Below are 22,500 nucleotides of genomic sequence, written 5' to 3'. Positions count from 1 at the left end.
GTGCGCGCGCCACGTTCTCATATCTTTTCGTCTTCTCTCGTCTTATTATTTCTCTCTCTCTCTCTCTCTCTCTTTATCTTTTTTTCTTTCTTTCTTTCATCCTTTCTATCCTTCTTTCTTTCTTTCATTCTTTATCTCGTAATACTCGCGAGAAATGCAATGTTTCTCCATTAAAAGCATCGATATAACGATTGGAAAACCACCTGAATCGTTCTTATCTTCCTTTCGGTCGACTGTATCAAGATTTACGATTCGATTTGAAACTTCCCTATATGGATAATTCGGTGGAGGAGAATAAATAACGGGGACGATTTAATAAGATAAATGATCGAAAGTAATAGCGAAGTGTTTAGCTTCACGATATACCATTGGACTTTTATGTCAAGGATCTTTGAGAGTTAAGAGAAATGTTTGAAAAAGAAAGGAAAAAAAAAAAAAAAAGAACAGAAAAAAAAGAAAAAGAAAATAAAAGAAATTTTTCTCTCACCGTGAATGTCATATTTATTCAGAGAATCATAGAATATCAATAAAATTAAAAGTTTACACGTCGGCCTTTAAGAATTCGCAATTTGTAATGCCGTTCTTTTTTTTTTCATTTTTTTTTCTTTTTTTTCTTTTTTTTTTTTTCTTTTGTTTCCTTTCCTCCTCTTTTTTCTTCTTCGCATTAAAACGCACATCTTCTCTGACGTTTAGAAGCAAAACAATATAACGTTGTTTTATTCGCATTGCAACAAGCCACGAGGTACTTTCAATTTGGTTAATTAGATGGAACGAAGTGCCGTATGGCGGGCCGGTTGGCCTCATAACATTGTTATGGCGCCAGTTTTGAAATAAACGAAAGGTGATTATCAGAAGTGCCATTAATGGACGGCTCGTGTCTGCTCGTTAACGATCCTCCCCATTCTACTTTTCTTCTTTTTCCTCGGACATGGACGGTTATTTGCTCGGTCTAAGCGTCTTCGAATCCGTACAAGGAACCAGAAAGACGAAGAAGAGTCGACGAACTGATGTCTCTCAACTAAGAGATCGTATAAATGTACGTTGTTCGTTCGCGTAAAATAAACGGCCAAGGTTCGCCAATATATTTTAACGACTTAGAACGTTTATTCTTGTAGATCCTTAAAAGTTATACAATATTTCTTAAAATAATTTTAAATGAATAAAATTATTCTCATCTTTAATTTATATCAAGCGGACAATTTTATTATATAGATTTGTAATGTTTCAGAAATAAACGAAGGATAAATGTAAGTTAGATAATGACGTTTATAGTTATCGGCACGCGCTTAATAGTAATAAAATATAGTTCTCCTGTGTTTATCTCGAAGTGTTGTTACCTCGGAGTGCCCTTCCACGATGGGATTATTCGCTTTCGAAAGACATAAGAGTACCCTTTTGTAATTGCAGGTGGTGATGTGCGGGGCGGTACCGGCGATGGTGCGCTCCGTGAGTCTCTACTCGACTTGCAGCAGCGGCAATGTTACCGTAATGGGCCGCTCGATCAAGGCCGTGGGACGCAGCGATGACAATGCACCCTACCGTAAGTGGAAGCTTTTCATCTTTTCAACCTTTTTCTTTCGACTAACATCTTCCTCTAACGATTTCTTTCGTTAATGACGGTGCGGCTTAATAAACGATTGTGACGAAGAAAAAAAAAAAAAAAAAGAAGAGGAAAGAAACTTGTATTCTTCTTTTTTCCTCTTTTCTTTTTTCTTCTTCTTCTTGTTCTTTTTTTTTTCTTTCCTCTTATTTAACATTCAGTGATTCGGATCGTTAATTTTATTTCAAAAATAATCAATAATGTTAGCGTACTAAACGAACAAATTTATTTCAATATTACTAATATTCTTATAATAATAATAATAATAATAATAATAATAATAATAATAATAATAATAATAATAATAATAATAATAATAATAATAATAATAAATTCATCAATTTATTATAATGATTATAGATTTCAAAGTGAGATGAAGCACATGCATGCGTGTGGCTATCGTATGATTAGTTAATCGAATCCAATCGAAAGTTTCGAGGTAGCAAGAGGGAATGAGGGAGTTTATCTTACGAATCGATGGTTCCGTAAAATTTTTTCGAAGGGCTGACGAAGAGAAGGAGTTTAAACGTCGACGATCGCCGGCATTAAAGATCTTAATTTACTGCGATTCTTATCGATTCGAGCTCGGGTCGAGGACTTATATTTTCTTCTGTCTGTCTCTCTCTTTCTCTCTCTCTCTCTCTCTCTCTCTCTCTCTCTCTCTCTCTCTCTCTTTTGGCTACCAAGAAAGAGAGAGCATAAGCGAAAGAGAGAGAGAGAGAGAGAGAGAGAGAGAGTAGCTCTTTATCCCTCTTATCCTTTATCTACCCCTTTCTCTTGTTCGTCCCAAAACGTAGCTTTTACGAGCTAATAACCAAAGATAGTATCGGACGGAGCATGTGGTATCGATTCTCAAGATTTAAAAGAACAAATTCGAATTCTTCGAATACACCCGAAAGATCTTTATTTCTTACATGGAATAAGAATGATAATTCACGTCGATCGAGTTAAAGTGAATCAACGTATTTCGTTTCTCCCTCCCTCCCCCCTCCCTCCCTCCCTGCTCTGTCTCTCCCTTTTTATTTTTATTTTTTTTTTTTTTTCGTAATTTCTTCGAAGCGATACAAGACGTCGGATAAGAAAAAGAAAAAGGAAAAATTAACGAGATAAGGATCCGCGATGATCCGCGTCAGAGAAATCTCATCTTTGCTAATAACACCGAGAAGAGGGCAGTCATCTTCTTTGATAGAATGGAAAAAGGGCAGCGCCCTTTTCCTCTCGCGAAGAGAAGACAGAGACGAAGAGATCGTACTCTTTAAAGGAAGGGAGTAATAATTTTTAAAGAGCCAAAGTCGAGATGAGTAACGATGCTCCTTTTAAATCGGTCTAGTCGCTATTGTTTTCGACTAGACACTGTTTACGTCTAACTCTCTCTTTCTCTCTCTCTCTCTCTCTCTCTCTCTCTCTCTCTATCGCATTCATTCTTTTTCTTTTCGAAGGAGTGTTATTTATTGACCGGCATTCGAGAATATGCCGCTTTTCCTTCGTCGTAATTCACGTTCGTTGGACTCATAGAATCCGTGACTCTGATCTTTCTCTCTCTTTCTCTCTCTCTCTTTTTTTTCTTTTAAACGGAGGAAAAAAGAAAGAGTTACCTAGATCGTTTGGGACGACAAGCATTTGGAAAAAGCGTATCTTTATCGCGAATTGATTACTCGTAAATGTCAAAACTTATCCTTTACGAATGACCATCGATAGAAATAACCACGGCGTAGAATCGTTTCCCGGAATGTGTTTCTTCTTTTCTTCTTCTTCTTCTTCTTCTTCTTTTTTGTTTTTTTTTCTTTCTTTCTTTTCTTCCCTTCTCTCTTTATCCTTCCTTTTATTTTCTCCTTTTCCTCGAGCTTTTTTCTTTTTTTTTTTCATCGTTCTACGTGGTCTCCTTTTGGTAAAAAAAGAAAAAAAAAAGAAAAAAAAAAAAAGAAAAAAAAAACAACAAGGAGATAACGCTCATTCATTCCCTGTTCAGAATCGATACGATGTTACTTGTATCGAATGAAAATCGATTATCATCGTTATCTTCCTGAATTCTCTCACGTCGAAATACCAAGATGTCTTGTCTTTCCTTAGTCAGTATATTATGCTCGGAGAGGAGCGTTCTCGATTCCAATGCAATCTCGAGAACCGTTTCTTGGCGTGCATGTGAAAGTGAAGGAGGAGAGAAGAACGGCAGAACCGTCCGCCCTCCGCGGACTCCGTGTTAAGAGAGAGATAGAGATAGAGAGAGAGAGAGAGAGAGAGAGAGAGACAGAGAGAGATGGCAAGAGAGAAAGAACTGAGAGGAGGAGGGAAGAAGTTGAAGGCTTGTGTAAACAGAAGAGCCAGTTTTCGCGCCGCACGCTACGCCGCGTCTGCACCTCCCCGAGATCCATCACGTTCTTTCGTCTCCTCCTCTACCACCTACTTCTCTCCACCTTCTTTCCCGTTAAGCCTTTCTCTTTCTCTCTCTCTCTCTCTCTCTCTCTATATATATATATATATATATATATCTATCTCTCTGTCTCTCTCTTTCTATCTCTCGCCGACAACAGTGTTGCTTCTCTTACGGAACGGAATGAGAGAATCGTGACGTACCGTGGGATCCTTTCTCAATTTTGCATTCCAATTGTTTCTCTCTCTCTCTCTCTCTCTCTCTCTCTTTGTTTCTTCTCCTTTTTATTTCATTTATCCCTTATTTCTTTTTGTTTATTTATTTATTTATTTTATTATTATTATTATTATGATTATTATTATTATTCTTTTGTCTCATTTGATAAGAGAAGTTCAATAGTAGATATACTAGTAGAACGATACAGTTTACGCGATAGAATCATATAGTAGGAATATAGTGTAGACGTTGATCTTCGTCATCGTAACGACATATGAGTCACCGTCCGTTCATCGCCAAGCTGGCATCAGTTTTCTCTCCGTGCTAAAGACAGCCCGGTGGTATCGATTTACCTTAGAAGGAACGTCGGACGAGCTCGATATAAGCTCCGGAAGAGAGAACGTCATCGGATGAATGACAGTGACTTTATGGAAGATAAGACATTGTTCTACGTAATGTTTGGAATCGATGTCATTCACTATTTAACTCGTTCGAGTCAGTTCTTTTTTTTTTTTTAATATTATTATTATTATTATTATTATTATTATTATTATTATTATTATTATTATTATTATTATTATTATTATTATTATTACGAAGACATAGGGATCGTTTGATTTATAAAAGAAATCAATGTTGTTGAGTGCCACTTATATCTTTTTTTCTCTCTCTTTCTTTTCTTTCGTTATAGTTGTTGTTGTATCGGCGAAAGCGGATGCATGCCTGCGGTCGTTCGAGTATAGTTTCCGTGGTCGTTTACCGCGACGTAAGAGTAGGTGCCGCAAGTCTTTTTTACGATCACGTTTCCACATTAATCTCAAAGGGCCGTCCCAGTCATTTTTTTTTTTTTTTTCTATCGTAGATCACTACGAAAACTTCCTCGTACGGAAAGCACGAGAGAAATAATTGATCTTCCTTTAAAAAGTTCGTCGAGAAGATTTTTAAGCTAAAACAAGAAAAAAAAAAAAAAAAAAAAAGAAAAAAAAAATCAACTCTTCAAATTCATTCGTTTTGTGGCTTTAATAATCATTTTGTCCTTTAATTATACGAATCGAAAAAGCAAAAGGACAAAGGGAAAAAAAAGAAAAAACAAAAAAGAAAAAGAAATATATCTCTGATCCTGAACTCGAAGAGATACTACCTGTTAGAAAGAGAGATTGTGTCTATTCAACGAGTCCCGATTAAGAGAGGCTCCATTCCATCGTGTGGAAGCGATAGAGCCACTAATTGGTTGTCTTCATTGTTCGAATCTCGACTTACGAATCGAGTCGAAGTTATTCGACGACCACCCCGAGTGATCGGATGGGGCGTTCCTAAGCTATCTAAAACGGTCTCGAAGGAACGTTGGTTGGAGTTGCTCGAAAGAATACGAGGAAGGGAACGCATTTTCCTTTCTATAATGTTCCTTCTTTTTCTTCTTTCTTTCTTTTCTTTTCTTTTCTTTTTTTTTTTTGCTTCTTTTTTCTCTTGCTACGACAGCTGGTAAGATCGATTAACATACCCGTCCGTGAGGACACAGTGGAGAAGATCAGGTTTAAAGAATTTTGCGCGAGCCAACTTTTCCGACGGGGTGTCAGGAAAAGACGGATGGACGCGGACGTACGGACCGGATAGGACTAAAATACGGATTGGGAGATAGTGAAAGAGGAAGGATTCCAAGCGTAGACAGCACTCGTCCGACCTGGAGTTTAATTATTTTAGTCTTAGCGAGCTGTGATTAGCGCGTCAACCCGGTAAACCAGACTTCAGCTGTCGCACCTTTGATCTGAGCCGGGACGCCTCTCTCTCTCTCTCTCTCTCTCTCTCTCTCTCTTTTCTTTTACCAGTTTGTACACCGTGTAGGTATATGTATGTACTCTCTGCTCCTGGTCAAGAAGGACGATGCCGTTGCACATCGACCAATCGTGCGTTTAGGTGTTAATGACAGGGTCGCTATTATACATGCGCCCTCGTAACAAGAGCTGTGGCTATACGCGTCTTTTCTTCTTTTCTTCTTTCCTTCTTCTTCTTCTTCTTCTTCTTCTTCTTCTTCTTCATCTTCTCCTCCATCTTCTCTTCTGCTTACGCGTTTGGTATACCGGCTATATCGCGTTGTATTATAGCTTTCATAACGCCGACGCCGCGAAATTGTGGCGGTCCAGTGGTTCTCAATGGTACCCTCGTATTCAGGAAAAAGCAATCGTTTAAATCATCCCTATTATATATATTGTTTTTGAGAAAGAAACCACTCGTATACATACATAAAACTCTGGCAAAGAATATTTGGACGGGTTTCGAGCCTTTCTTCGATGTCGAAGGGTTGAAAGAACTCGGCCGTCGTTCTCATTCGAGGGTGCGGGTCAGTTGCGAACCTATAACCAACCGGCAAATCGGTTCCCGTATCGCGAGAAGCACGTAGAAGTAATATATGGGATCCATTCTTCTCTCCCTCTCCTCGTCTCGGTCTTTTCCTCGTATGAGAATGCTGGCCCATCCCACCGGTTATTATCGGGGGTAATCGTGCCTAAAAGCCGGTGCCCGCTTTTGATTAAAATTGCCTTTTAATTCATTTGGCAGCCTCTAATCTCCTGGCGGCTTCGATCAGAGGGCAGAAGCAGTAAGGAGACGGGGGTGGAGTTTTCGAGAGTGCAAAAGAGAGAAGGAGAGAGAGAGAGTCTCTCGGTCCTTCTCCCTCTTTCTTTTTTCTTTCTTTCTTTCTTTCTTTTAGCACGACGAAGAAATTCTTCGGTCATGTTCCCCGTCGCAAAAATTCTTCTCGAAAAGTCCTCGCAATTTCTAGAAATTAAATCGAAACTCGTTAATCCTTATTTTTAGAATTTTAATATACGAGTATCGAGGCTAACCGAACGAGGAAAAAGGGTCTTTGATTTTTGGTATTTAGAACCTCTTGGCACTACTTCAAAGTCGATATCGAAAACCGCAGGACATACATGGAAGAATTCCAAACACTTACCGGTATTGTAATGTCTTGCGATGTAGCAGTGAACTATTTCAAGATATTGTCAATTTCATATATCCCGATTTCTACATGGATACATAACATACATATTACCATTCTTCCATTTTTCTAAAAGAAAATTCTCTCGGATTAATCCAATGGATCGATCGAAAGAAACGTATTAAATTTTTCGAAGGGGTTAATTAACGAAAATGAAACTGAATTTAGAGATTTTTGAACGAACGTAAATAACTTTAAGAGACAGTTTCAAATGATACGTGATACTTCGGTGCCAAAAATGTAAACGAATTTAAACCATGAACAAATGGACCACCCAACGTATATTCTCTCTCTCTCTCTCTCTTGTCTTCTCAGAAGAAGTTATAAAGCTTGAGAAAGCTCAGGTCTTCCGGGATTTCGTTGTTGCACCTGTAAAACTCCTTTTATCCTTTTTACCTTGATCGGAACAAAAGAAGATTCTTGGACGACGGTATATTTCGTAATAATACAAGAAAGAGACAGTGAGACAAGAAAGAAGGGTTTGGATATAGAAAAGAAAAGATCGTACGAGAGAAAAAGCGAGAGAGGTGCAGAGGGTACGGAGTTGGACGTGCACTCTCTTCGGGGTCGAAGCACGAACGACAGGGTCCGCTAAGTGGCAAAGCACACACCGGTCGGTCTGTGCCTCCTTCATTAGCACCGACCGGCCAGGCCGCCGCTTTTCTTCTTTCCACGGTGCCGAAGAGTGCCTGGAAGGAAGAAGAGGGACAGTAGGAGCGAGTGAGCTAGCGTACCTCGATGTAGGTAGTACGACTCTCGCGCCATAAACCACGGACTCTTTCTCTTTCTTTCTTTCCTTCTTTCTTTCTTTCTTTCTTTCTCTTTCTTTCGTGGTCTCGCTTCTAAGAAATGTGCCAGCAGCGTGAGTGCGCGCGCGCGCGCACTCACACGCTTCAGCATACCGATGCCACGAAAGACATCTCGAGTCGGCCACCATCAGCGAGTTCGCTTTGTCCTCTCGCATTTGCCGCGTGTATCGTTTCGAAGGACGCACCGCAAAATCTCTTTCTATCTTTCTTTCTCTCCTTCTCTCTTTCTCTCTCTCTCTCTCTCTCTCTCTCTCTCTCTCTTTCTCTTTCTCTCTTTTTTTCTCTCTTCTGCGAAAGCAACGATTCTTTATTTGCCCTATTCCACCTTCTTTTTACAGAGAAGCTCACGACACAGTCCGAGGACTTCAGTAGGAAGCTGTACATCTTCGCGGAGAAAAGCCAGCGATACATTTGCTTCAACAAGCGATGGAAACTCGTCGGCCTGGTAATTACTTGTCTTCCAATTATCGAACATATTTCATCGCGGACTCGACAATATATCACGTATTCGCGTATACGAATAACTTTTAGCTTATCTCATATATATGTATAGCGAATATCATTTTCAATGAGACTACTCGTAACTTCTTTGTTATTTTGTGAACATAAAGATTTCAATTAGGTTTTACCTTATATCACTAGAACAAAGAAAACATTGAAATAGTCACGTTTAAATGTTTAATCATTTATAAAAGATACTACCTCTTCTTCATACTTTCCTTTTCTTGTTATAGCCGAAGAAACAGAAGGGTCCGATGTGCCAGTTCTACGAGGTATACAACGGTTCGTACCTGAGGTATAAAAGCGTGGCCGATGGTACGCGATACCTCGGTTTCAACAAGCTCGGCAAACCGATGAAGAATCCCCATGGTAGGCAGGAATGTTTCAACTTCATCAAATACAATCCTCACGCCGACATAAACCATCATAACAACTTGGTGAACGCGGATATGGGTGGTATGGAGCCGAGAGAACCTTACGTGGTATCGAGAAAGCCTTCACCGATGAGGGCGACGAAGAACTCGCTGATACAAGCCGACAGTAATGGTGCGAGGCAGCAACAGCACCATCATCATCAGCAACAACAACAACAACAACAACAACAGCAGCAGCAACAGCAACAGCAACATCCAGCGGGGCACACGACGACGCATCGTCATCGGCACTCGAATCGTTGGAAGATGCGACAGGACGAAGAGGAACACTCGGCGATGCCACGAAGACGGCACGAGAGTCGTCTACTCGTCGAGGCCAGCAAGTATTGAGCCGGAAAAGCGTTGGCTCGCCGATCAAGACTGCCTCCTTAATTCGCACATGCAAACACACACACATACACACACACATACGAACGAACGAAACCGCGTACACAATATAATACATATAAAAGCTAGCCTTACACATAAAATATCACAGACATATTACACGAAGATATAAGGAATACGCATACACACACACACACAGACACACATATACATGACGATTATACACAGAAAAAAATACACACACACATACACACCGTACCTCCGTGAGTTACCTGAGATTAATCTACCGAACGAACAGCTCACGTACGTCGCTTTGGCGCCCCTTTTTTGTTTCCCTTTAAATGATCATGTTCGGTATGATTCTTCAGGAAAAATCGGCGAAACACGGAAACACCGCGACTTCGAGAATATATATATATATATATATATATATATATATATATATATATTTATATATATATGATTAAGCTTATAAGAGCCGCGACTTGGGTCGCGCGAAGCCGCGTCTCGATTTACGTAGGTGAGAATGAAAATATGATAAAGGCAAAGATATGAGGAGAAATGAAAATATGAAATGGAAAAAAGAAAAAAAGAAAAAAGAAAAAAGAAAAAAAAAAAATTACGTAGGACGACTTCAACGACTCCGATCTCCAATAATAATTATTCGCGCGACTCCGAAACTCCTCTCTTGCCCCCCGACTGAACCCATTTAGGGCAAGTAGGAGTAAATCAGAGACGAAGCATGCGAGAAAGAGTCGATGAACTCTCGTCGCGCTTTAAATCATCGCGGCAGTCTCTCGCGCGCGCGCACGCGCCTCGTTTCTTCGCGCGGAGAGTTTGGCACGCGCTAGCCGAAAAAAGAAGAAAAAAAAAAAACGAGAACAGAAAAGAAAAGAAAAGAAAAGAAAATGAAAAATCGCTATGGCGATCGTAGGTAAGCGCACGTGCGTTCGTTCCCACCGAGCGGTCTCTCTCTCTCTCTCTCCCCCTCCCTCCCTCCCTCTCTCCATCCCTCCATCCCTCTACCTCTCCCTTTTTGAACGAAGCGACAAACGGATTCAACGGTTCTAAAAAAAACTCTTCTCCTCCATTAAACACAGGGATTCTCAAATTAGTTTTTTATTCAAACAAGAAAAAAAAAAATGACAAGTTTTTTGTGAAAATGGACATCGAGGGAGACACGATATAATTCTTTGCTCTTAACTATATAAGTGGAGGAGAAAAGGAAAAAAAAATGTAATAGAGATTCGCGGTGTTCCTTAAGAGGGGCGTCGCGCGCGAGCTCGTTGTTGCGCGCACATTAAGAGAACAATAAAGAAAGAAAGAAAGAAAGAAGAAAAGAAAAGAAAAAAAAAGAAACAAAAAAAAAAAAAAAGAAAAAAGCCTCATGCCGCCGCGCAAGAAGACTCTCTCGCTCGCTGTGTGCTAATTTTACGGCCCGCCTAACGTAATGTAACGTAATGTAACGTAACGTAACGTAACGTAACGTAACGTAACGTAACGTAATGTAACGTAACGTGCGTGCGTGCTCTGCCTGCCTGCCTGCATGCGTGTACGTATGATGTGTGAGAATGTGCCTGAATGCTTATGTGTGTGTGTGTGTGAGAGAGAGAGTGTGTGTGTGTATGTGTGTGTGAGTAGTAGCGTACGCGTGTGGATACGCACGATCGATCGCTCGCCCACGAGCTCGAAGCTTCAATGTCACCCAAAACGAGCAATAATAATTAACAATAATAACAAAAAAAATATATATATATATATGTGTGTGTGTATGGTGAAACGAGAAAAAGAAAATGGAAAAAAGATGAAAAAAGAAAAAAGAAGAGAGAAAAGTATAATATTCGCAATAGGAATGTGGCGCGAGCGAGAACGAGCGTATCCCTATCTCTTTTTCTGTGTTGTTGTTGTTGTTGTTGTTGCGTGTGTTAAATGCGTGCGTGCGTGCGTACGTGTTGTATTTGCCTCTTAAACGCGTGTGAGTGCGTGTAATATATTTACTATATCGTTATTGAAAACTTAATCCTTAGGACGCTGTCGCATAAAAGAAAAAAAAAAAAAACTGTATTATTAGGTTAGAAAAACGCGAACACTTATGTACGCGATGGCAACGCGAAAAGCCGACCGGGGCTGACTGTTCCTGCTGCTGTTGTTTCCTCCTTCTTCGTCCTTTACATTTGACAATTTCTCCTATTCGATTTCCTCCGACTTTATTCTCTCTATCTCTTTTCCTCTCTCCTTACGAATTTTTAATTCAATGTTCTGAGCAGCGACACGGTGCAGCTTCTCGCGTCAACGCCACGCGAAAGGAGCGCCTGCTCTTTTTTTTTTCCCCAAAAAGGAAACGCTCCCTAGGTAGCTTATTTATTGAAATCACGTTTTAGGTTACTACGAAGGCCGAATCGCCCGATCCTTTCTTCCTTCCTTCCTTCCTTCCATCCATCCATCCTTCTTTCTTTCTTTCTTTTCTTCCTTTCTTCTTCCCTCCTTCCTTTATTTTTTTATTTTCCTTTTTAATCTTTTCTTTCTACCCTTCCACATACCACACACTTCTATCTCACGATCGACCTCGTATAACGCGTGTGTGAAAATACGCGTCGCTCTCTTTACCATTCTGACATCTGTTTTTTTTTTCTTTTTTTTTTTTTTCTTTTTTTTTTTTGGTTTGTTTGTAATTTTATCCCCTCGTCCCTTTCCTTTTTCTTCTCTTTATCGTAATAATTTCATTCATCTCTTTTCAATTCCCATTTCTCTCCTCAACGTTCATCATTTACATCACATACAAAATCTTACCCAATCTTCGATCGCGAAGAGATCGACGAAGGTACTCTCTTTTTTTTTCTTTTTCTCCTTCTTTTTTTTTTTTTTTTTTTTTTTTGTATAAAAGAAAATGAAGAAGAAAAAAAACAGGACGAAAGAATGATCTGAAATCGCGGACGTTTACGCGCACGATTCGATACGGCCCCATTCTTTTTCTTTCTTGTCGTTATTAATTCACTTTTTTTTTCTTTTTTTTTTTTTTTTTTTCTTTTCTTTCCGTAAAAAGAACATCGTTCATTCGTACATACATATATACATACATACATACATACATACATACATAAATAAATAAATACACGAATATATTCATACATGTGTATGACGTGGGTCGTACTACGCGTGAAAAAAAAAAGGAAAAAACGAATTCCAGGCCAACGATCGCGTCTTACATTTATCGTCTCGTTCTTCATGAAAGAAAGAAAGAAAGAAAGAAACAAACAAACAAACAAACAAACAAACAAACAAACAATTAAGAAAACGAGCAACATTCCCTTTTTATTTTCTACGTACTCTTACAAATGTCATTCAGACGTCGTTAGACGAGAATGCAATAAAATTTTCTTATACGTTTGCGGCTCACGATTTGTAGTATAGCCCGAGAAATACTCGATTCGTTTTGCGTAACGTACAGCAGCGCTTTAGAAGGCCCTTACAAAAAGTCCCACCCACGATCGCCCTTGAGAATGCTGTTTGTATGTGATGCTAATGTGAGTAGTTAAAACAAATTGTGCGTAGGAATATATTATATATATATATATACACACACACACATGCATATATATAAATATATATATATATATATATATATATATATATATATATATATATGAAAAAAAAAAGAAAAAAGAAAAAACCAAAAAAAAAAAAAAAAAAAAAAAGAAAAGAAAAAATTCCAAACGCCACGTACCCTTCGACGAGCCGAGGACGATAGAACGATCATTTTTTTTTTTTTTTTTTCGTACTTCCATGTCGATCTAACCTTCCTTTTCGTTTCTCTTTCTCACCCTCGTGAAGTTTTGAATTAAGAAAATGAAGAAACCGAGCGGAAATAGAAATAAAAAACCGGCTAAAGTTTGCACATAGGAGACACGCGAGTACGTATGTTTTTCTACTCTACAATCAAACATAGGCATACATTAATGACACAGACGTAACACTCACATTCTTTCTTTCTTTTTCAATCATTCGCGATCTCTCTCTTTCTCTCTCTCTCTCTCTCTCTCTCTCTCTCACTCTCTCTCTTTCTCTCTCGTTCTTTCACATGTCTCTCGTCTCTCGTTTCTTCGTCCATCGGGTGCGTGGCGTGTGCAAGCTAAGCTGAATAAAATGTTGCGCGTAAACGGAAACTAAATGCCAGCAGCTGACCATGGAGAAAATTATTAACGAGGAAAGAAAAGGAAAAGGAAAAATAAAATGAAATAAAATTCAAGAGAAAGAAGAAAAAAGAGGAGGAAGAAAAAAAAAAAAGGGAAGAAAAAGAAAAAAAAAAGAAAAAGAAACGTAAAAGTCCGAACGCTTATAATTTAATAACAGACAACTTTAATTGTAACGCGTAGTGTATTCATATTGTAATATGGTAATGTAAACGCCACCTCTAAAGAAGAAAAAAAAGAGAAAAAGAAAAAAAAAAAACAAAAAACAAAAAGAAACACAAATTATCCTATTACTCGTTTTTGTATGTGTAAGCATAGTATCGTCACAATCGTCACGAGGAAAGGGAAGAGGCGCGACGAGAATCGCGATTAGAATAAGTATGATCGACTATTAGAAAGAGAGAGAAAACTTAGGGAGAAGCAAATGAGATTCTCGAGCGTTACTTTTCGCGACTTTACACGAAAAAATTCATTCTCAATTTTCTTTCTCCCTCTCTCTCTCTCTCTCTCTCTCTCTTTTTCTCTCTGTCTCTGTCTTTCTCTCTTTTTCTCTCTCTGTCTCTCTTCTTTTTTCTTTTTTTTCATACTTTCTTATCGTCATCGACATCATAATCATAATCATCATAATCGCCCCCCCATCGTTATCGACATTATCGACGAATAATTAAAACGACGGAAGAAAAAAACGAATGGAGCACAAAAAATGAATCTGATTATCCTATAGGTAGATAGTATACATAAAATAAAATTAAAGAAGAAAGGTAAAGTATATATATATATATATTATATATATAATATATGTATTAAATATATATATATATATATAAATATATATATTAAATATATATATATAATATATATAATAAATATTTATATAATATATATATATATATAAATATACGGTGAAAGAGAGAGAGAAAGAGAAAGAGAAAGAGAGAGAGATAGAGAGAGAGAGAGAGAGAGAGGAGATGTGTATTGTAAGATATTTAATACCGAAAAGACATTGTCATAGGCACACCAGATTGATGATCGAGAATGAGGAAACGACGAATGATAATAACGATAATAATAACAATAATAATATTAATAAACGTTCTTCACGATCACGATCGTTGGCGAACCTTGCGAACGACGACGATGTATGATACTCTAAACTATAATTCGCGTGTAGCTAATATAGTGGCCCAACCGTTACCCAATAAATCGATGTGTCGATGTATCCCGGACGTGTTCTGGTCGTTTGAACGCGACCGCGAAAAGAAATTGAGATTAGTGTGTTATTAATTATGGGAGTGAGAAAGAAAAGGAAAAAAGAGAGAGAGAGAGAGAGAGAGACAGAGATAGAGATAGCGATAGAAAAAGAGGGAGGGAGGGAGAGAGACAGAGAGAATATTTATCGTTTTTTTAATCGTTCCGATCGAATACGAAAGCGATTAGAAACGGACCATGACACGCCCGGCAGCAATTAGCAATAATATAAACATTCCAACGTAACAAAAGAAAGAATGAAAGAAGGAAAGAAAGATCGAGAAAAAAAAAAAAAAAAAAAAAAGAAAACAGAAGAAGAAAAAAAGACGAGTAAAGAAAAGAATACAACGGGCACATAAATGCGACTTCTATTAATAATGTGTGCGCCGTCGTACGAGAGAGAGTAATGGATGAAGAAGAGAAAAAGTAAGAAAAAAAGAAAAAAAAAAAAAAACAAAAAAAAAAAAACATTGTCAAATACATGCTCATACACTGCTAATCGTCGTTCTAATAACCCTCTCTAAATCTTCCTCCATCAATCGTAATTGGAAGGTGAGTAAAAAAGAAATAAAAATAAAACTATCCACCAAATTTTACTAAGCAAAAAAGAAAAAAAAAAAAAGAAAAAAGAAAGAAAAAAAAAATTCCCATGCGGTTCAACGTTCTCATAGAAGGAAATATAACGACAAGGAATAGTATAGAAACTATAAAAGTAGTAAAGTAGTATAGAATATGAATGAAACGGGATTTGGAGTGGTACTCGATCGTGCAAATCCATTCTCGAAGCGAAGTTCCTCTTTAGAAGCGAAAGCCAAAATCAAACATGCCGTTTCTCTTGACGTATTCGAAGGACACCGTGGAACGATAGCGATGATGATGGTGGTGATGGTATTGCGTCGTGGGTTCGTTATTTGCCAGGGATAGTCGAGAAGGTATTATTAGGGGTCCCCGCGTACAAGTTAGGGCCGTGGGCAAAGGGCGGTAGGTACGTGTCTCGGCTTGACGGTCTCTCCACTCCAATTCCGACCGTTGATTTCCTCGGTAGTGGGCTTTCAAGGGTACCCCAAATAACGTAAAAAAATCCTCTCACCTCCCTCCCTCTCTCCCTCCTCCTTTTCATCTTCGACCGGCGGAGGGCCGAGGGGAGGTTACGGAAAATGAAAGAATGAAACGGGACGCGAGAAATAGATAGATAGATAGATAGATAGATAGATAGATAAAAAGAGAAGGAGACAGGGAGAGTGAGAGAGAGAGAGAGAGAGAAAAAAAGGTCCCCCAATCTCGATCCCTCTTACCACCTCGTTGACACCCTCCTTTCTAGTACATACCGACTCGAATAGTATAAGCACCCCTTCCAGCTTCCTTCTTAACGCGCTCAAGTGTTTGATCTGGAAATCACGCGTCTGGGACCAGAGAACTGCGTACGATGACGATGATGACGACAACAACGACGACAACGACGATGACGACGAAGCCGTTAAGTTTCACCCTCTTTCTCTCTCTCTCTCTCTCTCTCTCTCTCTCATGCTCTTAAAGAGCATTCACGCGCCACCAGGCCGAAATTGATCCCTCGTACGAGACCTCCTCGTCTCGGCTCTTCGAGATCCCAAGATTAAACTCTTTTGCTCCGTAAGCCTGTTTCGTGAAGCTGCGCCACCGGATATTTTATCTCACCGGATAATTCCCACCGTACCCCCCGTCTCGCGTATAATAATAATAATAATAATAATAATAATCATAATGATTCTTTTTTCTTTCTTTATCGAGTTTTACGAAGTTTAAAGGCGATAACCTTTCAATCTAATATTAAAAAGGAAATATTGAAAATTATAAATCAGATATAAATGATAGGTAATCTAATTGATTTATTTCGATCAATTTTATCTGTAAACTCGATTAGTAGGTTGTAAAGCTTGTTTCGTTTTACTCGCAAAGTTGGAAAGGAGGAGATGCATGGAATTATGCGGGACGGTCCGAAACGCAGATTTTCAGGTTCGACGAGAACGCAGCAGGAGGAGAGTATTGGAAGATTTACTAAAAAGAGAGAGAGAGAGAGAGAGAGAGAGAGAGAGAGAGAGAGAAAGAGAGGAAGACAGCATGTTCAGGCGAGAAGGAGGTCCGATAGGGTACCTGCGGGTTCCAATTAAGATCTCTCAATTAGCGTATCTTATCTCTTGGTTGCTTATCCGTCGAGAGAGCGTCGGCAAGCTTGGCCGACAGGTTCGGCCTCGCGCGTTTCTTGATCGAGAAAGAAAGACCGCCGGTCCTTCGTTCTCGAAAGCAAGCCGGCAAGTCTATTTCTCGGCCGTTGCTTCGGCACTTTGGTTGCGTGGACGTAAGCACACTTTGTGCCGAGTTCTTAGCCGACAACGCCATCGCCACGGCCACCGCCAACGCCATCGCCATTGCCATTGCCATCGCCATCGCCATCGCCATCGCCCTTGTTGTTGAATCGAGTATCCACGTCGTTGGAATATTAATTCACTGATCATTAGAATAAGTAAAAAATATATTTAAAAAAAGTTTCTCCCCTTCTACGACGACTTTTCGTTTAACGAGCTCGAATGGTTCGTTCGTCGAACATATTTTATACGTTTTAACGATTTGAACGTCGACATTAGTCCGTTATAAATCTTAAATTAAATCGTAAATTTTGTCATAGAGAGAAACACGATCGTAATTAGTTATGTACGTTTTAGATGGCAAATCTTCCACTTCGTATATCTAACGCGAAGAATTATTGGTATATCCTATATATAATCGAAGTTATCATATATGGTATCTGAATGCTTACCTCGATATGCCATCGTGTCGTGATATGCGTCGATCGCGAATAATAATTATGGTATGTTATCGCGACAAGTGCCTCGCCTATACGAATGCACTTTCCAACTTCTACTAGTCACCGAAGATTATACCCGTTATGGGTATCGTATATGTATTATCACGTATACGTACACGTGATACATGCTCGTGAATTATAATTATTCGATCACGTACAACGTAAGCCGATAAATTGGTCAGATTGATTGCGACTCTTGATAAGAATCGTTCGAGTATATAATATTAAACGGCGGCTCGCGATAGTGAAATTGAAGGAAGACTTATGAAACGTGCTCATCGGAATGCGTGTCTCGTGTCGTTTAGCAACCGTAATAGCTTTTTATGATAAATTAGATCGAACGATAAATCGAAGAAATAATTTTTTTACGAGTTCTACGATGATAATAAACAAGACTAGAAATGAGACGTAATGTGTTTCTTTTTTTTTTTCTTTTTTTTTTTTTTTGAAGAAAAAGAATAAAGAAAAGAAAAGAAAAAAAAAGCAAATTTATTTCTTTTCCACTTGTTCGTGGGTCAAGAAAACCTTTTGAAAAGGAGGGACCTACGTTTTCGAAGTCTCTTAAAGATGAGATAAAATGCGGGCCGTTACAATACCTTCGTTTGTCCTTGAATTAGAAGACCGTTCGAAGAACGTTTCTCACTTCAAATACGAACAGTTCGAAGAATTATAAAATTACAGGACTAAAAAATAATATTCTTACGAATATAATTAGAAATGAAAATTGCAAATTAAATCTAGGACACCTATTAATTTTATATTATACTATGTTGATACTAATGCACGAGCAAATGATAATGATAATTACGATATACATATTGTATAAAATCGTCTACATTTAAAAGTCATAATCCAAGTCCATTGAAGCGTTTCCGCAGGAAGTCCATTTCATGGAGGTCGAGGAAAATAGAGGGAACAAAAGTGCAGTCGTTCTCCTTCAATCTATTTCTCTTTTATATATATATATATATATATATATATATATACTTAGGGGTATATATATATGTATAGGGATTCCGTTTCCAGTGACTTTCGGTAACAGGAAGTCAAATCGACGTTGCGTAAAATGCATGGCCGTGGCAGGACACGACAGTGGACAGTAGGACGAAATCGTTACAATGAGAAGAACGGACCTCAGTAAATATTCGTTGGACGATCTCTCCCGTGGTATGTATTGTGAGAAAGAACCAACTTTGCCTTTAATCGTCACGGATTTTCAAGCATGCTCGGCGATTTATGTGAACGGCATTTTGGATGATCGCCATACGAAATTTGTAAATGATTTTTCGCACGTTAAAACGTTTTCTTCCTCTCTATCTCTCTCTCTCTCTCTCTCTCTTTCATTCTTTTTTGTCATTTTTTTTCTTTTTCTTTTTTTTAGTCTGCCTTGACCAGGTGTACTTTCACGCTCGAATTAGAATCAAAAATGTGGAGCTCGAAAGATTCTCATTGAAATCATCAAAGGAAATGCATTAAGTTATGCATTAGTTTGACGTAAAAACTCGAGTCAAGTGTGTTGTCTCATATTTGCACGATATAATCTAACAAGACAATATAAGATTTAATGATTAATTGTCTTTTAATCGTATATAGCTCGTATATAGCTCTATTCGTTTAAAGATTAGGAACCCAGGATGTCCCTTTAAACGGCTGTAGATCTTCAAAAATCGTCGAGATCTTGATGATCTCTTGGATGCGGCCTTTCTTAATTGGACCAACAGTGAGGACACTCGTACATGCAAGCGCACTACTATATGGCCTTTCGGCGATCTTCCTTATCTGGTCATTATCTGTAACGGCGGCTACTCCCCTAACCGGAAATATCAAGAACCGTAAATGGTTACAAGACGGGAATTGAGAGAAAGTGAGACAGAAAATTTCGAACAAAGCCCACCGACGAGAAGAACAATTTCCTTGAAAGGCCGATTCGTTAATCAGATAACGTAGACGATAAGTATTAGTTGGTTGTGTTTAAAAAAAAAAAAAAAAGAAAAAAAAAAAGTAGAACGAATAATCAATGAATCAGTTGAATTCTTTTGATATTTATTAAATGCGCTCGAATTGATTAAAAACGTGAAATACCTTTTTCAAGGATCATCATCACAACGACGAGGAAACTTTTAATGATTTACAGTTTGATATATTGATATAGTTTGATATATTGATATGACCGATTATGATAAAATAAGATAATCGAGGACTTTATCAAAATGGTCTTGCGAAATATCACCGAAAATTCATTGGTATTTGTGACGTCACAATTCTGGTACGATTATCTAAAAGCAGTTAAGACAATAATAAAGAGAGCTTCGTCGATTCGTACTATCGAGAAAATATCTGACGTAATTTTGAAAATATTTCGATGTTGCACGAAATTACGTGATACGATATAAACAATCTCGACGTAAGGAGAATAAATATTGCAGGAAGGATATGTATGTACGAGAGATTATCGAATCTTTGAAAGCAAGATAATCGATCGATTTTCTCGGTTGTCTCCTAATCGTTTTATTTTTCTACCTTCAGTAACAGGCCGAAGGTAATTTCAAAGGGAGCAAGCTGAGGTAGCACGTTCGGAAGTCGACAACGGAGAATTTCTTTCTCTCTTTTTCTTTTAGAGAGAAAGAGAACGAGAAAAGGCAAGAGAAAGAGAGAGAGAGAGAGAGAGAGAGAGAGAGAGTAGGCTGGTTGCTTCTGCTAGCCGGCATGGTAGAGAGACAGGTAATTGTGCACCAGTTTACGAGGACGATAAGTTAGACCGGCACAAAAACTAATACCCGGCAAATAACAGGCATTACTTATACTTACACGGTCGTACGGTGGACGGCGTGTCAGGCCCTCTGGGCCCTCCGGACCGACGGCAGTCCTCTGCGACGGAACTACCGAGCAGAGGCACCAGCCTTCTCCGATATTGCATTACGCCCGTATGATATATGCATTCACTCGTTTTACACCTCTGCCACTCGAAGCTACGCTGGCGTGCACTCACCTACCTACCTACCTACCTACCTACCTACCTACCTACCTACCTACCTGCTCACCTATGCTCTAACTTATTTCTCTTTTTATTCTTCTTCATATTCTTCTTATTCTTCTTTACTGCTGGGACATATAGCCACCATTTACGATAGCTTTGCACTTTGAATGTTACGAGAGAAATGGTTCTCGGTTTTACTTTTATTATATCCTTGGAGAATCATTTTTAGACTACCCTTTGAAATTATCGAGTTAACGGAAGATACTTAAATAGGTATATATATCTATCTATGTATGTACATCAGATCGAGAATTATTGCCAGGCGAAACGGTCGGAGATAGAAACGAAATTGAATCGAATGCCGCGACAAATTCGTTGACGGAACCAGGGCAGACTAGGAAATTCAATGAGAGCATTCTGAAATCTTCGATCCTTCGAGGATTATCCATTGAAATTATCGATCAATAATTCATGGTTCATTTCTCGACATTATTATCATAATGTCGATAAAAATCAATGATCGAAAATAGACAATAATAATCAGACATTATTATTGTCTATTTTCGATCATTGATTTTCTTTTTTTTTTTTTTTTTTTTCTATCAAGATCTTGTAAATATAATTATATTAAAATTCGTCGATAACAAACGATAAAGTTTAAATATATTCTACAATCGATAACTATATATAAAAAGATAATGGATTTAATCGATCCTCGATAAGATTTATTCGTCGAGTTTACAACTATCGATGGTGTCCCAATGAAAATCATGCTATCCTCTTCTTACGAAAAGGGACAAGGAATGTATGATCATAAAATAAAGCTAACTCAATTACACGATGAAAGCGTAAAACGTGCATAAATCTACCGGCTCGATAGCCCCAGTGGATTCATTCGCCTATACGAGAGGGGGGATATGTTCGCACGTTACATACGCTCGTCTCAACTTCTACGAAACGACCCAGATGTAGTGGGTAGGTAGATGGGTAACTGCTATATAGAAAAGGAAAGGAAAGAGGGTAAGAGGGAATAAGGAGAGAGAGAGAGAGAGAAAGAGAGAGAAAAAGAGAGAGGCCCTTTCCGTAGTAGCGGACCAATTGAGAACGCCATAAATATTCATCTTCCTCGTTATATTTGCTCTTTCGTTATTTCCGTGCTATATATGTATATGTATAATACATATAATATATATATATATATATAGGAAGTACAATAGATCGTGGCAAGGCGTGCCCGTACCGATTTCTCTTCTCTGTGATCCGTGAAAACATTTTGTTGTATTGAGCCTTTCCATCAAAAGGGTCCGGCATATCGTCGTCTCTCTGTAGGTAGGCATAGAATTCGAGAACCTTGATAGAACACACCGTTTCTTCACGTCGTACACCTTGGTAAAACGATTTCATAACGCTCGCTTTCTTTGCAAGCAGCTTCGTTTTCTATGACGTCGAAGAAAAAAAGAAAAAAAGAAAAAAAAAAAAAAAAAGAGAAAAATCGAATAGTTTATATTTGCCGTTTCTTATAATATATATGTATGGTATGTATGTATATACTACCTAAGGGCTGGCTTTACGAATAAATACCTTTCGCCCTTTTCCTCTTTTGTCTAGGGTACTTTATCGAGGAGGAGGAGGGGGGGGGAGGAGGAGGAGGAGGAGGAGGAGGAAGGGTAAAGGAATGAATATTTCTGTTTAAAAAGCTTCGTGGTATCGAATGGAACTTCTCCTTCCCTTTATTATTCTATTTATCTCGCTTTAAAGTATCCTCAGGGTTGGTTAGGTCGAATTACTTCCGTTTCGTTTGTTAAAAATGAAGATTAATATTCCGTTCCATAATAATAGCTTCGTTCGCCGGGAGACGTTCTCGATCCTGAGGGTTTTCGCGTACGATTAGATCGACGATAACGAGTTACATAGATTGGTACATAGGTGGTAGGTGTACCGTACGAAATTCATTTGTATTCGCTCGTAAATGCCGGCACGTCTCGAC

General features: G+C 38.6%; 1 protein-coding gene across 11 annotated transcripts in view; it reads left to right on the top strand.

The window, feature by feature from the left end:
• Nucleotides 1-12,883, top strand: part of LOC118441900 (fibroblast growth factor 17) — a 119,650-nt gene extending 106,767 nt beyond the window's left edge. For all 11 annotated transcript variants that reach the window (XM_035866922.2, XM_035866921.2, XM_035866920.2 and 8 more), the window contains 3 exons: nt 1,408-1,540; nt 8,333-8,439; nt 8,729-12,883. In XM_035866922.2, coding sequence (XP_035722815.1) covers nt 1,408-1,540; nt 8,333-8,439; nt 8,729-9,259 — 771 coding nt within the window. In that variant the 3' untranslated portion in view covers nt 9,260-12,883. The remainder of the gene's footprint in view (nt 1-1,407; nt 1,541-8,332; nt 8,440-8,728) is intronic.
• The last annotated feature ends 9,617 nt before the right edge of the window (nt 12,884-22,500 follow it).

Source organism: Vespa mandarinia, chromosome 5 (genome assembly GCF_050613455.1).
Source record: "Vespa mandarinia isolate Hongniang chromosome 5, ASM5061345v1, whole genome shotgun sequence".
NCBI classification, from domain to species: Eukaryota; Metazoa; Arthropoda; class Insecta; order Hymenoptera; family Vespidae; genus Vespa; species Vespa mandarinia.
This window is presented reverse-complemented; position numbering and strand designations above follow the sequence as displayed.